We start from the raw sequence: 14,863 nt of genomic DNA, 5'->3' as shown, positions 1-14,863 counted from the left end.
AACCCTTTGTAAAACATGAACAATACATACAGAGAATGAATACCATAGAACTTCCTTTTATCATCTAGTTTGACAGATTTTCAGTGTAAAAATTGCCAAATAGCACCTACCTGATCGGTACTGCGCATGTGCAGCTCTCAACAGAGATGAGAAAGAAGCTAGATGGCTCACACGTCATCATCGATTTCGGACGCAGTGATTGTTTTTTCCAGAGCGGACGGTGGAAGTAGCTAACGAGTGAGCCATCTCGCTTCTTTCTCATCTCTGTTGAGAGTTGCACATGCGCAGTACTAATCGGGCAGGATGTACTGATCGGGTAGTAATTGACATGTGTTGTTGTTGTTGTTGTTGTTCCTGTGTAGTCTAAATGAGCTGATAAATGATATAACGCGATATTGGATCGTACTCGCCGATACGCGATGCAGCATTTTAGGCTGAATCAGGGGCATTTCTGATATCGGTATCAGAACAATTCTAGAAAAAAGCCTGTAAAACAACACAATAATCATCAGGCATCAGTCACCCTAAACCTCCGTGCTTACTGTATGAATATCTAACAAATGCTTTACATACTGCATGTCAGCAAATAGGAATGCTTCAGCACGGTCGGAGTTCCACTACTAATACTTAAGACGTTGTTTTAAAATCACTAATAATGGAGAGAACTTCCATTCGTCCTTCATATCATTACTGTTTGAGTGATTCTTTGACAAGTCCACCGGTGTGTCTTCATGTTTTAAGACCTACCTCGTGTAGTTTGAGTGTCGTCTTGGAGGCCTGACAGGAGCAGCCGTTGTTCCAGTTCTCAGTTCCGCAGCCACAGTTGCCTCCACAGCGTTTGACCAACAGACATCGAGGGAAGAAGACGGCGTTGGTGGCCCTCAGCTCCTCGCGCAGGTTCACCGAGTAGTTGCGAGGCGTACAGCTGTACCGCTTGACGTCGTCATAGAGACGGTTCAGATCAACTGGACGGTGAGTGAGAAAAAGGAGAGAAAATAAGTCATTAGTTGGGTTCTTGTTGTTTTTATGTTCCCTCTTTTCTGTGGTGGCTTTGGACTGCACTGAAGGAAGGGTGAGAAATGATTTATTATTGCTGGTTCATTGCTTCGTATCATCATTAATATAAATGTGTGACAAGTTGGAAACAGATGGGAGAATGAAACGGGAGGGGTTGGGGGAGCAAAGTAGCTGTAATTCACACTAAAAATATGCTCAATATTGATTGAATGAAAATGGTTGGAAGGCGGAGAGAGACTATTAGATATGAGTACAATTGCAACAACAATTGACTGGAACAGATGGAGAGAAGAGAGAGAACCAGAAGACGAAGCAGAGGCCATTAATTGATTGTAGATTGAATGTATTGACCGCAGTCTTTCTTCATGTCCTCACTTTGGAGAAAATCACCTCGTTTGTGCACATAGGACCTTTGTTCATTGGCTTCCTGCAACGCTCCAAACTAATTTAAAGAGAACCAAAGGGATTAGAGACCACTGACTGAATGACAGATGTGCTTATGTTGCTCAGCACAAGGAAAGTCTGAGGCCAAACTGTAGCAGGTTTTGAAGTGGTTGAATGTTTGTAAAGATTACAAAGATATATTTTCAATGTGACTATGGGAACCAGAACAATCATCTCAAGCATTTCCAATGATTTTCTAGCATGAGGGACAAATGAAGGAGTGAAGGAGACCAATAATGTGTCTTCTGTGGATACACTTTGTAGTGTGGGAGCACTTTATATTGCTCATATTTTCAGCCCGGTACAACCTCTGGAAGATCGATTGCATTAATGCGTTAAAGAAATTAGTGGCGTTAAAACTAATTTGCGATAACGCGGTATTATCATGTTAACTTTGACAGCCCTTCTAATTACATGTTAAAAATGTATTCGGTACCCTAAACAAAGCATCACAATATTAAAGTAACGAAACTTGATTACTTTCCATTACTTTTGGATGAACTCAATGCCAAATATGCAAATAAAGACAAGAGAAAAGAAAAATGCTGACATTTTGCCATTATTGTGTATTCAAGGCAGAAAAGGGGAACAACATCACAGTACAGTGTAACTTCTGCATTCCAGTGGTTTGCTCATTTTCTAAGAACCGTCTTTTCACGCTGGGATGCCTCTTGGCAAAAAGAATAATCTCAATGAACTGGAACTGGAAACCGTACTGCTTTGCGATAGATATCTTGCATCTTTTATCTCTAACATAAGAGGCCATTGTGTGAGACTTGTGTTGTAATGTGTGCGTATGTGCATGGTAGTATATCGTTCTTATTTTAAAATGCATTTAATAATCCCATTTTTTACTAAATGTATCACTAATCTGATGTATATCTTTTCTTATGTAACTGTAACGGATTACAGTTCGCTTTTTTTTGGTATCCTAATTACATAACGCCGTTCCGTGTAATCCGTTACTCCCCAAGCCGGCTCATATTCTGCAGAGTGGCCACAGATAGTTTGAAGTACAGACAAGACAGAAAATCTAAAAAACAGATGAGAGGAAGAATAGAAAAGGAAGAAGAGCAACAATCAGCTGCAGATTGACTGCTCTCATCACTGAGGTCATCAGCAGGATCATCACCACACTATCCATACGGAGGGTGGCGATTGCTCAAGGCCATTGAACCAGTGGTTCAATGCTTCACTTAAATGCACAACTGAGTCACTCTACTCTGGATAAAAGAAACACTGAAGTTTTAAAACCTAAAATCTCAATGGAATGAGTTGATTTCACTTGTGTGCAGATTCATCTGCTTGTTGAAAAAGAAAAGTTGTCAAAGTTATACATTTTAACACTAGTTTTATGAGTATGAATGAAGCCCTATCAAGCTCTGTCCTTGTCTTTCCCCCATAATAGCTGCCTGTAACTGGACAAAAAAACCTGGAGAAACATGATATTACTATTCAGTTGTGACCTGTGTATAAATTCCAGTAATGAGGCAACATTTATGTGAAAACACACACCATTGTTTAGCACATTGCAGTTGTTCTTTTAAAGCACGGATGAAAAATAGATATTTCAGAAGCCTATTCATTCTGTAAATAGACTCTATACGTAGGAGCCCTTTGGGGATGGGGAAGGCAAGACCTCACTCAAAACAGCTTGAGTGACTTTATTACACCGTACCAAAGCAGGCCTATACCACATTAGGTATGTCACAGTAAACTGGATTAGTTTGCATTTTTAAGAAAATGTAACATTACATTTGAGGATTGTGAGGCAAGATCCATCAATCAACATGAACTTTACTGAATACAGCTTTTACTGTATAACTGAATTTTGCTCTCAAAAAACAGCCATTAATGGACGGTATAAGCTGAACTCATTCATGCTATTTGTTCACTCTGGTTTCATTTATTTACTGCACTAAAATGTCGTTGGACATTCCCTTAATGGTACCTATGGTTAAGAAGTGACAGCCTCGAGGACCGTGGGAGGCGCCCACTCCCGTGGACACATGGACACGGTCTGGCGCTTCACTACCTGCAGAAACCACTTTCGGAGAGGGTGACTGAGCAACTTCTCAGCAAAAGCATCATGACAAGAAGAAATCACTGATGCGTTCACCTGGAATGCAACTGTCCATAAGAAAGAGGCCAAAAAGCAGTAAACAGAGTAGTGGATAGAGCTTGACCTTTAGGCAGTGATGATGGACTGAGCCTATGCACGCTGGATACTATTCATTCAGGACTCATACCATGGGTTGCTGTCCAAGTATTGGCATATGCTTACTGCACTGGGTCCCCAAAACACTGGGGTTAAAGTGGCAGCATCATCAATTGTTTTTCTTTTGCTTATCATGGCTCCACTCTCCATTTAGGAGCTATCAGAATGAGTGAATGACTATACCCAGACCCTGGCCAAGCCCTGTACACCCTCTGCAGCTTGATCTGCTCCCAGACGAAAATTAAGACAACAGAGCAAGCAGCGTGGAGACAAGCCCCCAGGAAGAGTGCCAGGCTTTGAAGCAGATTTCCGTAGTGGCTAAACGGGGGTACTACAACTTCTGTGTCTGTCACTGTCTGTAACTCAGCAGATCATTTTTTTTTTTAGGTAAATCAACTTCACAAATTTCTAGTTATTTTCCTTCCTTCATGTGAATGAGCCCCAGACAGAGGGCTGGGAGGCGGAGTTGAAGAAAACGCTACTGCGCCTACTCTATGGGCCCAATGGATGCGGAAGATCACCGGAAGATAAGAGTATCTTATCAATTCGGGAGTCGAGCCATTTTGGCTTTATGCGCCACTGAGCAACTCTCATAGGAATGAACGGGAGCCTGCCTACAACGTTGTAGCCAGTTCTCTTTATACATTATGAGACTGAAAGAAAAAAGAAGCAGGGTTTGGATATGAGGGCCATTTCTACAGCCAGTACAGGGTGGAGTTGATTGCTTGATTCGTTTTTGAAAAAGCATGTAGAGCCAAATAAAGGGTGAAATGGGATAATCCTTTCTTGAAAGAAGTCATTACTAGATTGTCACTTCATTGAAGTGCAATGGGCATTTACGACCCAATACAAGAATAAAGGACTTGTTGAAATCAATATTCACTGTGAACTACAGTACAGCTACAGTACTACTTGGTGAGATTGGCTTGCATTGGCTTGTCTCTTAAGATGTGCTGCAACAATAAAGATCATTCATACAATAGAAATAGCATGTCCTCAGCATTAGTATAACAATGACGAATTTGCTTGACGTACAATACTGTGTGTGAGAGAGAGAAACCAAAGCAGCGGGGTCAAGGGAAGCCTAATGGCATTGATAATCAATAAGCAATTGTTCACAAAAAGAAATCTTTGCTGTGGGGGTTTCCATTCATGGTACAAAGCATTTGGTAACCCAATGAACAACAATGAAGAGAGAAGAGCAGGCAGTACAATCAGTTACTTTGGTAATACATGGTAGTGCACCATTTATATTGACAACATTGATTTGTGGTTCCATCTACAGTAAGTGGTAAAATTGCTCATGTTCACAGCATGTGTTTTTAGGCCTCTTTTCAGTTGCATGGTAAGATGACATACAAATATTAGATACAAGAGGCATAAAGAAAAGCAAAGAGCGACAGTGTGTGCATGTTTCTGTGTGAGAGGTGTTGTGTTTGTGTTTGCACGCTCCTCTGAAATCCCTGCATTCTGTCTTAGAGACAGTTGCTGTGTGCACATCTGCTATACAGTCGGCTAAATGAAAATGGGGTTATGTCTGCATTTGTGTGAGTATTAACAGGTTAAATGAGGACAACTGATTCAAAGAGCGTGTCTGTGTCACTTTAATGCAAAATCTGAGAATTTATTAGTGTGTATTTTGGAGAAGTGGTGACATAACATTTAGGTTCTCAACAATCTGCTCATTTGCATAGAAATGATGAGAAAACTATAAAAAAATGATAATTTGCTGCTCTATTATTATAATAATAATAATAATGAAACTCTGCTGTACAACCTGATTTAAACCTGATCATTACAGCTACAGGGTAGGGCTGGGTGATATGACGATAAATATCATCAAAAAAGGATTTATATAAGTATCATATATAGTATAAGTATCATATTATATTTTTTTATATATTGTTTCTATCGTGACGTCGAAATGTTTTTTGGTTAACAGATAACTAAAATAATCTATGGAGAATATGAAAAGCACCATTTTGAAAAATAACATCATATGCGTGTCTCAATAACAACAACACCTTCATAAGCTTTATGGAATATGAATAAAAAAATGTATAGAACTGCAATGCATGTTTTTCTTCAGGATATAGCAATGTTGTCTCAGGTTAAACTGTCAGAATGATGTATATCCTGCTGCTGTATATGCAGTATTCATTAATGTTTTTTTTGCAAAATGCAAGATTTTGTGTTGCACATTTGACATTAAAGAATTACAATTGCAATGTTACAAACAACCACAGGTCCAATAACAACTGCCTTAACTAATCTATGGTGTAACATGGAGTAGGTATTACAAATTCATCTCATCATTTAGGACTACACTGAATATATGTTTGTTTACGCCTCAAAAGGAGCTGGTACAGAAGCACAGTGAGTTACCCGCCACTGTTTTGGCTCAATGCTGCCTTATAACACCAAATGCAGGGGACAGCAGGTACAGTGTGCGTGGGGGCAAGGTGTGTGTTTATACTGTATTAGTGAGGACGAAGGCATATGTCATGTGTGAGTGTACTGTATGTGTGTGTGTGTGCATGTGCTTGCAGGGCCGAGCTTGCGTCTCTTTAAGGGGAATAAGTGTAATCTCAGAAAAGCAGTGGCGTGGAACCCTGTCAGGGAGTGTGGACGAGAAAAAGACAGACGAAGACAGAAAGACTGAGAGTGTGAGAATGACTGTCACTCACAGAGCCACCAACAAGTGCGTGAAAATGATTGAATATATTCTGCCCTAAAGTTTTAGATGGGAGGGTGGCGGGGGGGTGTATTATTATGTTTTTATATAAACTTATTTAAGTGTTAGTTACTTGGATTTAAAAGTGTCCCAATTAATATTCTGATTTGACTTAGTGTCCTTCTTGGGAACAAAGGTGGGTGTAAGGTACTGAGTGTGTGCGTCTTAATGAAAACAAAGCTAAGCTGCTGACTGTGGCATATTTCTGCTCCGCTGCACTGGTTGAATTTCCAATTAGAGAGAGCTCCGGCTGTACAAAGACCTGCAGCACCTATGCACCTTTCTGTAGTGCTGCAACACGCACAAACTCCCCCATATATGGAGCCTTCTAATGCGAGCCGAGCACACACATGCACTGATAAATAGAGATGGATTTGCTGTCAAGCCCAAACGTTTACTAAGGAGCAGGAGAGCGCCTCGGGTAGAAAGTACAGGAGAGAGAGAGGGATACGGAGACACAGGTGAGAGAGAGAGACAGGGTCGAAAGCATTTGGGTCTGTTGCTTGAATGCTTGAATGCTTCTATACTGTAGAACACGCACACGCTCCCATGATCGTGTGATGTGTGTGTAATAAGCGTGCCAAGACATCAGCTATCTCTGTGCATTTTAGGGATAAAAAAATCAATTGCCTCGGTGAATCCAGGTTGTTGGCACTGACTTAATAGTAAAGAGCTGCCTTGAACCGCTGGTCCTGTTTCACCTTATATCTGCCACTGACTCACTTTTTGACCAGCTACAGGGCAAACTACTCATTTGATGATGCAACAACTTAGTCAGGCTACGTTGTGTTATTGCATCATAATATGAGCAGGAGCTGGTTGCTTTTATATTTCCAGAAAACTAGAAAGCCTATTTTCATTTATATATATATATATATATATCTTTTAAGTTAAAAATGTACTTTCACACCTGAATTCATCAGAATTCTCTTTTAATCCTATTTCTTTTACTCTTCTATGTTCAGCTCAGGGGAGTAAAGTACACAGACGTTTCTCCTACTTTTATATATATATATTACACTCAACCACTGGATATGCAACATTTCATTTGCATGTTTTCATTGGCTCTCACCTGTGCTATATTTCATCATAACGCAGTCATTACAGCCTCAAATTACCGAGCCAATTGTCCACTGCAATGCTGTGCCACTGAGTTTTATGTATGGCGCAATATGTGAGAATGGGCCTCCTGCTGTGTGGGTCTTTCTTGGTCAGCACAAGGCGGCACGCTCCTTCCCCCCTCTATTACACCGCGACTGCACCAGTCTGCAGCGAAATACTGTGAACGCAGCAGAGTTGTTGAGGATCACCATCTGCAGCACAATAAAACGGGATGAGAACATCACCGCTCTCATCTTCCTGCATCAACTTTACTAACTGAACATGTCACTACCAGTCCGCTGGTGTCATTATAAAAGTCTTCTCGTATTTACTGTAATATAATTCTACGATCTTTTCCAATGCCGTGCTTATATTTAAACACATGTATATAGCAAATATTTCTGTTAAATGTCTCTTTATACATGTCAACTTTATCCACACAGCAAAACAACAGAGTAACTGCTTGATCAATATGATCACTTTGGAAACTTTGGGATCTTCATTAGAATTTTGAAGGCCCATTTAGCATTATTTTCAATATTCATGTAGTTGAAAAACCCCATTCACAAAGGGTTGCAAGCAGTGGTGGAAAGTTACTAAGTGCATTTACTCAAGTACTGCACTTAAGTATAATTTTTAGGTACTTGTACTTTACTTGAGTATTTCCATGTACTGCTACTTTCCACTTCTACTCCACTACACCTCAGAGGGAAATATTGTACTTTCTACTACACTACATTTATTTAATAATTTGAGTTACTTTACAGATTAAATGATAATGTATTATTATAAATTAAACTAGCCAGCAGTATATATAGTCCTTATAATAAGCTCCACCTTTACCAGCTGCAACATGAAAGTGATAATAATAATTATAATACAATAATATATATTATTCTGCATGATGAGTACTTTTACTTTTGGTACTTTAAGTATATCTTGATGCTGATACTTGTACTTTTACTTAACTAAGATTTGAATCCAAGACTTTCACTTGTAACAGAATATTTCTATACTGTGGTATTAGTACTTTTACTGAAGTAAAAGATCTGAGTACTTCTTCCACCACTGGTTGCAAGTACTGTTGAACTACTGATTGAACTCTGCAGCTCCACACAGCTTTTTGACACTTGCAGGTCATTGTTTTAGTTCTCACACAATTGTTCTTCTGCAGCATTTACCCATCCACAGTAGTAGTACTACTTTTAAATATATTATAAACTAGTAGTTTATATGGACTTCTTGCTAGTTGGACACCAAATTGTAAGGCTACTTTGTACATTTATGACTATACTAATGATTCTTTATTTCTTTATAGTTTGATAGCATCCAACAAGTTGCCATCTCTATATCATATCTGCTCATAGTTCAACGTTTCAGTTCTGTATTGTAAAATTGTCTTGTCAGCACATTCCACTTGCAGCAGTTATATTAGAGCCACATGAAAGTGATGATCGTCATACTTAAAGCACAGTCATGCAGGGACATATAATTTATGTTGGGTTTAGTGTTCTGCACAATGAATGTTTCATGTATGGCTTGTAAAACTTGGAGACCTAAAGTATATCTTACCTTTATTATGCCTGCTTGCCAGATGATAGGCCCTGGATCTATAGTGTATGTGTGTTTGAGTGTAGATGCTGTCCAGGTCCTGTCTCCAGGTGTCTGGGCTCAGCGATCTGAAAAGCTGTTCTACAGTGTCAAATGCCGCTATGGTCCGGTCCAAATCCTCCAGTGAGAAAGGAACCTGTGTGACCGCCGCTGGCATCTGCCCTCCGCCACCGTCCTGCAAAGAGCAAACAGTGAAGACAAAATTAGGAATTCTATTATTCATTTGAGCCGATTCTAACTTTAGCAGTCGTTAATTTATAACGTTATTACCTACAGGACATTAGGGAGATCACAGGTGCCAAAACCTTCTTGGAAATGTGTGGCTCATATTATGATTTCTTCCACCAATTATTATGCTGCATAGAACTATAATACAACCCCATTTAAAGGGTTACTGGAGAGTCAGTCACAATGATGTTTTGCAGTGTCTTAAGGAATCAGGTGGCTATCCTGAATATTGTTTTTTATAAAATTTGGAAGCAATAGCTACAATATACACAGAGATAGGAGAAGTACTGAGGAAACATTTCTTTGCAAGCATTGAAAGGGGATCCAAGGATTCATGGGAAGATTTAGAGATAACAGATAACCTCCACGCTGCCACAGTCACTTTTGGTCATACTGACAGAGCTTTTAGTGAAATGGAAAAAAAAATTCAAGGAAACATCTTGACCTGATGTTCACCAGTCTTCCTCCACAGTGAAGCTCTTTCCCTCAAAATGTATAATGCATTTCAATTACAAAACACTAAAATGGTGCATTTGCTGTGATTATAAATACTCTCCATGCACTCATACAACACGTAAATATGAGAGTAGTCTGACATTTAGCCTGTAGCACACTGTGATGGAAATCCTGTATACAGCCTTTCACCGCATATGTATGCAGTGACCGCGGTCCATAAACAAACCTGGGTGTGAGATTAAGCTTGACTCGAACTTAAAAAAATGCTAGAAATCCTTTTACATACTTGACTGAGCTTTACTTTGCCTAAAAAATAAGATTTCTTATCCAAACCTGTTATCATTATTGTGCAAATTCAACAACATAAGTCCTCCTAAATCGGTAATCATTTCATACTTATACATTTTGTTAGTGCCTTTCATTTTGCAACAATACATTTGAATACAACTTTATATCAAACAGTCATTCACCATTTGTGTAAATGTCAACATGTAGTCTGAGATACAGATTAATAAAATAAAATAAAGATAAGCAAGAGTGTTAAACAGAGATTTTCTTATTATTTAAATGTGTATATAATATATAATATAATATACATAATATAATATGACACATTATACTTCTGAATGTGATTTCCCTTAATGTGTTGTTAGTTTTTCGCCCTCATATCTCTCTCATATTGCTCAGACTAGATGATTCCTAGATGGCTCCTGCTCCCTACTTCAGGCTATTTATCTGGATAGGAGGCAATTGCAATCAAATTCTTATAGCATGTAGGACTATTACGCCTGTGACTTTAGCTGACATAATCAGCATTGACTTCCATAGAGGTCAAAGGACACAGGGGAGTTGATGACGAGATGCCAGGAGACTTGGATGGAAAAAGCCTGGATTCATTAATAAGCTAACAGGAGGACTGAAGTACACCTCTGAGACTTAACATTTGTTAACATTTATTGTACAGGGACTTTCAGTATAACTTATAAAAACTGATGATTTTAGTGTCACAGTATGCTATAAAAATGTGACTCTCTGGCTCATATAAAAAATGGCATGACAAAAGTCAAAAGCTCCATTAAATTACTTTTCAAAGAATTACATATTGAATTTGTACATACTTTCAAAATACATTGTGTAAAGTAGTAAGTAGAAGTAAGGATTTAGAAACCAATGAGAGGCTGAGAGCTAAAAAGGTATCATCATCCTCATTATAATGAATGTATCAGACTTTGTATTTGTTCAGTAATGTGAAACAGTTGCCGACATGAACTTAATGTAAAACGACCACAAATCATCCACGGAGCAGATTGTGTTTCAGAGCGCCGTTTGAATATAAAGTCGAAGAGGCCAACAAGCCACACATGTACATCCCATCTGCACTGGAAGTGACATATCCATAGATACACGCCGAAAACCTACAACCACACATAAGCATTATCAATCCATGCAGAAAAACTGCTACGCAGCCCAACGCACACTAATTATTACGGTCACATATGTCACTGAACCCCATCGCTCGTAAACACGGACACACAAAACTTACACTGATGTTCTTTATAAAAACATTAGTCTGTGGAAGCATGTCACTTTACATCTCAGGCTTCATGCATAATAAATACAGTGCATACATGCATGCATGTATTCTGTGTGTGGGTGTGTGTTAGCCTATGCAAATGGACCATATGTCATATTTATTAGTGTGGCTGTTGTTCCCCGTTGGGCTTGAAAAGACACTTTTATGTGGGATGACAGGGTTGGAAGGCAGGTAGGCTGTATTTGTTGACATATCACATTATCTGTGCTGTAAACAGTTTCTGCAAGAAAAATATCAAAACATAGTTTGAAGTTATTAGTTTGAAAAGAATTGTATAATCCAGATGACGGTGATGACATTTTCCTAGCTGTGCATTTCTTTTTATGTTGTGCCAAACTATTAACATTTATTTCTTCCATTCAATGGCTAATGTTTGAGCTCTTTATCTGCCAAAAATATATCTTATTATAAGTGAGGTCAAGCATGCCTGTTTAATTTTAATTCTAGGATTTTAACAATTCATAAAGTGTGTATGTGTGTGCATGACTCACCGACATGGGCATAGTGACAGCCTCCCAGTTAGTGTTGGATGCAGGCAGAGGAGAGTCGTACTGCGAGAAATGGACAGCACAAATAAACAATCATTAGTTGATCAATTGAGCAGACAATGGACGAGAAATCACAGAAAAGGAAAGATGATTGTTGAATGAAAAAAATATATTTTGTGTTGCTTATGAAATTGATGCTTTAGTGCTTTAAAAAGCTCAATGGGCTTTTCAGTTAGTGGTAAAAGAAGCTTGATTATGATTGATTTGACCATCAAATAAAACTGAACAGAACAAATAGTTCCCAAAGCAACTGAATATGCAACCCGATATCACGCCAAAGCGTGTAATAAAACCCGTCTGTCCCCTAGAGGATAGCGTATCAGTGTCACATTTTGTCTTGCCGAGGCGTGAATATTACACGTGTGTATGAAGGTGCAGTACCAGCAGGGGGAAACAAAACTACTCACTCAGGTTTAGGCAATGTCAAGGTTGGCCTAAAAAAAGTACAATACATACGGAAAGAATGTAACATAAGTGTGGAAAACACGTCACAAACGCCACTAAAAAGCAAGTCACTAACATAGCTTACAAAACAAAACAAAACACCGGTCTCCTAGTTGAAAGCTCTGTGTTTGACGGCCCTTTCCTACAGGGAACTGAAGCTGTTATACCCTTCTATGCTCTCGCCAAAGCCATCAGACTCCATTAAAAAAAACTGTAATTTTACCTTGCAGAACACGGGGGTTGCTGGTCTACCGTTGCCTTGATTGGATAGTTTGTCTGAGCACAAACAAACTAACCGGTCAAGGCAGCAAGGTAAAACTACTGTTTTTAAATTGGAGTCTGGTGGCTTTGGCGAGAGCTTAGATAACGGCTTCAGTTCCGCGTTGGAAACATCGACTGTATAGCTGTCTCACGGCAAAGTAAACTGGTGAAAATATTCTAAATATAGCATACACTTAAACTGATAATTCTTTTAAGAGGACCTTTCTTTTAGGTGGCTAAAATACATTTCGCTGCTGACCCCTTCCACAGCGGTGCATTGCTTTGCTATCATGCTGGTACTCCTGCCTGTTTCTCCAAGCTGAGACCGTACTGACTGCCATCTACTGTAGGTAATACACTGACTATGGCTAAGCACCTCATACAACACCGCTTCAAAACTCCCAAACTATCCCTTTAAAAACCCAGCTGGTGAAAGACAGGCTGGAGCATCACATGTTATGTAATATGTAAGTTTATCCAAGATATTCAGGTGTCTGCCTGTCTAACTGATGGACTGTCAGTATGTCAGGAGAATCCTAAAAGAATTTCCAGTGAAGCTGGTCACGGCATGCCTTTCTGTGAGTCTGTGGAAGCAGTCAGACTCTGGTCAAAGCACGTTTAGATGATAAACATCTCATCAGACTGACATATTTGGCACACATGCTCACATTCTTTATCTTTTTCTTTTTCCTCTCTCACACACTGTCTCTACCATCACCCTCTTTACACACACATAAAATCTCACTGGCAATCAAATCCCTCTCCTTGAAGAGTCTTAAATACCATCTCCAGTCAATACGGAACAGTAAATCTGTCTCAACTGCACTTCAAAGACACGGTGCCCTCTCTTTGTCTGTGTGTGTGTGTGTGTGTGTGTGTGTGTGTGTGTGTGTGTGTGTCTGCTAATGTAATAGAGTCGACATCAAAGCCTGTCGGTGTGCAAAAGTTTTAGCAGATTCTCGCATGTGGCCTTCGGATAAATGTACTCACACACCCAAACCAGCTGTGACTGAGGTCAGAAGGTTTCCTGTAAGAGTGTGTGTGTGTGTGTGTGCGAGGAAATGCATGTTTACAGACTCCTAGTCTCATTTCCTTTTAAGGTTAAATGCCTCATCAAGCACATCTGGGCCACTTCATAGGGTTGGAAAAAGTTTAAGAGACACGGATGTTGAGGGAGGACGGAAAACCTCTGAGCATACAGGCTGTGGACACCTGACAACTACAGTACCAAACTTTCACCCTCTCACATACTTATCTCATGCTTGTTCGACATTTTTTGTATTATTGCTTGCTTGTTGCAAATGTACATATTTGTTGAAACTCAGCAGAAAGTAGATTATTGATGTTTTAAACGGATCAAAAATTAAAGTTTTCCAACTTTAGTGTTGTTTACCTATTCTGTACAAAAACCATGATCAATTGTTGCCTTAGTTCTGATATGTTTGATGTTCATACTGACTTATTACACTCGATTCAAGAGGAGTAACTCATATGGACTGACTGGTAACTCGTTCATTTATTAGTTTTCATCAGTCATCCTGCATCTGTGTGGGGAAATCGAGTTCCGGTGAATGATAGCAAGTCATGCTGCACTTTGCTTATGTATCTTCTCTGGTGTCAAAAAAAGATGAGCAGGTAGAAAAAGATGTCTTGTGCTGTAATAATGCAGGCATACCAAGTAGTTTTGCATAATCATGTACATGGTACGTGGTGGACTCAGGCTGTGTGAAGGGCAAGGGCAAAAAAAAATAAAAAGGGCACCAGCTGCACGTGATGGGGCACCAGCGCGCATAAAGCTGTGGGGCATGTAGGGCAGCCTTTATGGCACTGCATCATGTTTTCTCCGCACTTTGGAGGGCACTTTATCATGTTTTATCTACTGGAAGGGCGCCCCAAAGGTCACTTTGTCATGTTTTCTCTACTGGAAGGGCACTCTGGAGGGCACTTCATTGTATTTTCTGTACTGGAAGGGAACCCAGAGGGCACTTCATCATGTTTTCTCTCCATGAAGGGTACCCTAAAGAGCACTTAATCATGTTTTCTCTACTGGAAGGGCAGCCCAGAGGGCACTTTATCATGTTTTCTCTCATGGAGGGCATTTCATCGTGTTTTTTCTCCATGAAGGGTACCCTAAAGAGCACTTAATCATGTTTTCTCTACTTAAAGGGCACCCTAGAGGGCAATTAATCATGTTTCCTCTACTTGAA

At 39.6% G+C, this 14,863-nt stretch overlaps 1 protein-coding gene across 2 annotated transcripts in view; it reads right to left on the bottom strand.

The window, feature by feature from the left end:
- pdgfd (platelet derived growth factor d) overlaps nt 1–14,863 on the bottom strand; it is a 59,960-nt gene that overhangs the window by 6,278 nt on the left and 38,819 nt on the right. For both annotated transcript variants that reach the window (XM_037776182.1, XM_037776183.1), the window contains exons 4-6: nt 11,895–11,954; nt 9,087–9,300; nt 748–965 (exon numbers count right to left, since the gene is read on the bottom strand). In XM_037776182.1, coding sequence (XP_037632110.1) covers nt 748–965; nt 9,087–9,300; nt 11,895–11,954 — 492 coding nt within the window. The remainder of the gene's footprint in view (nt 1–747; nt 966–9,086; nt 9,301–11,894; nt 11,955–14,863) is intronic.

This window comes from Sebastes umbrosus, chromosome 7 (assembly GCF_015220745.1).
Source record: "Sebastes umbrosus isolate fSebUmb1 chromosome 7, fSebUmb1.pri, whole genome shotgun sequence".
Classification (NCBI taxonomy): domain Eukaryota; kingdom Metazoa; phylum Chordata; class Actinopteri; order Perciformes; family Sebastidae; genus Sebastes; species Sebastes umbrosus.
Note: the sequence above shows the minus strand (reverse complement) of the source record. Positions and strands in the feature narration are given on the sequence as shown.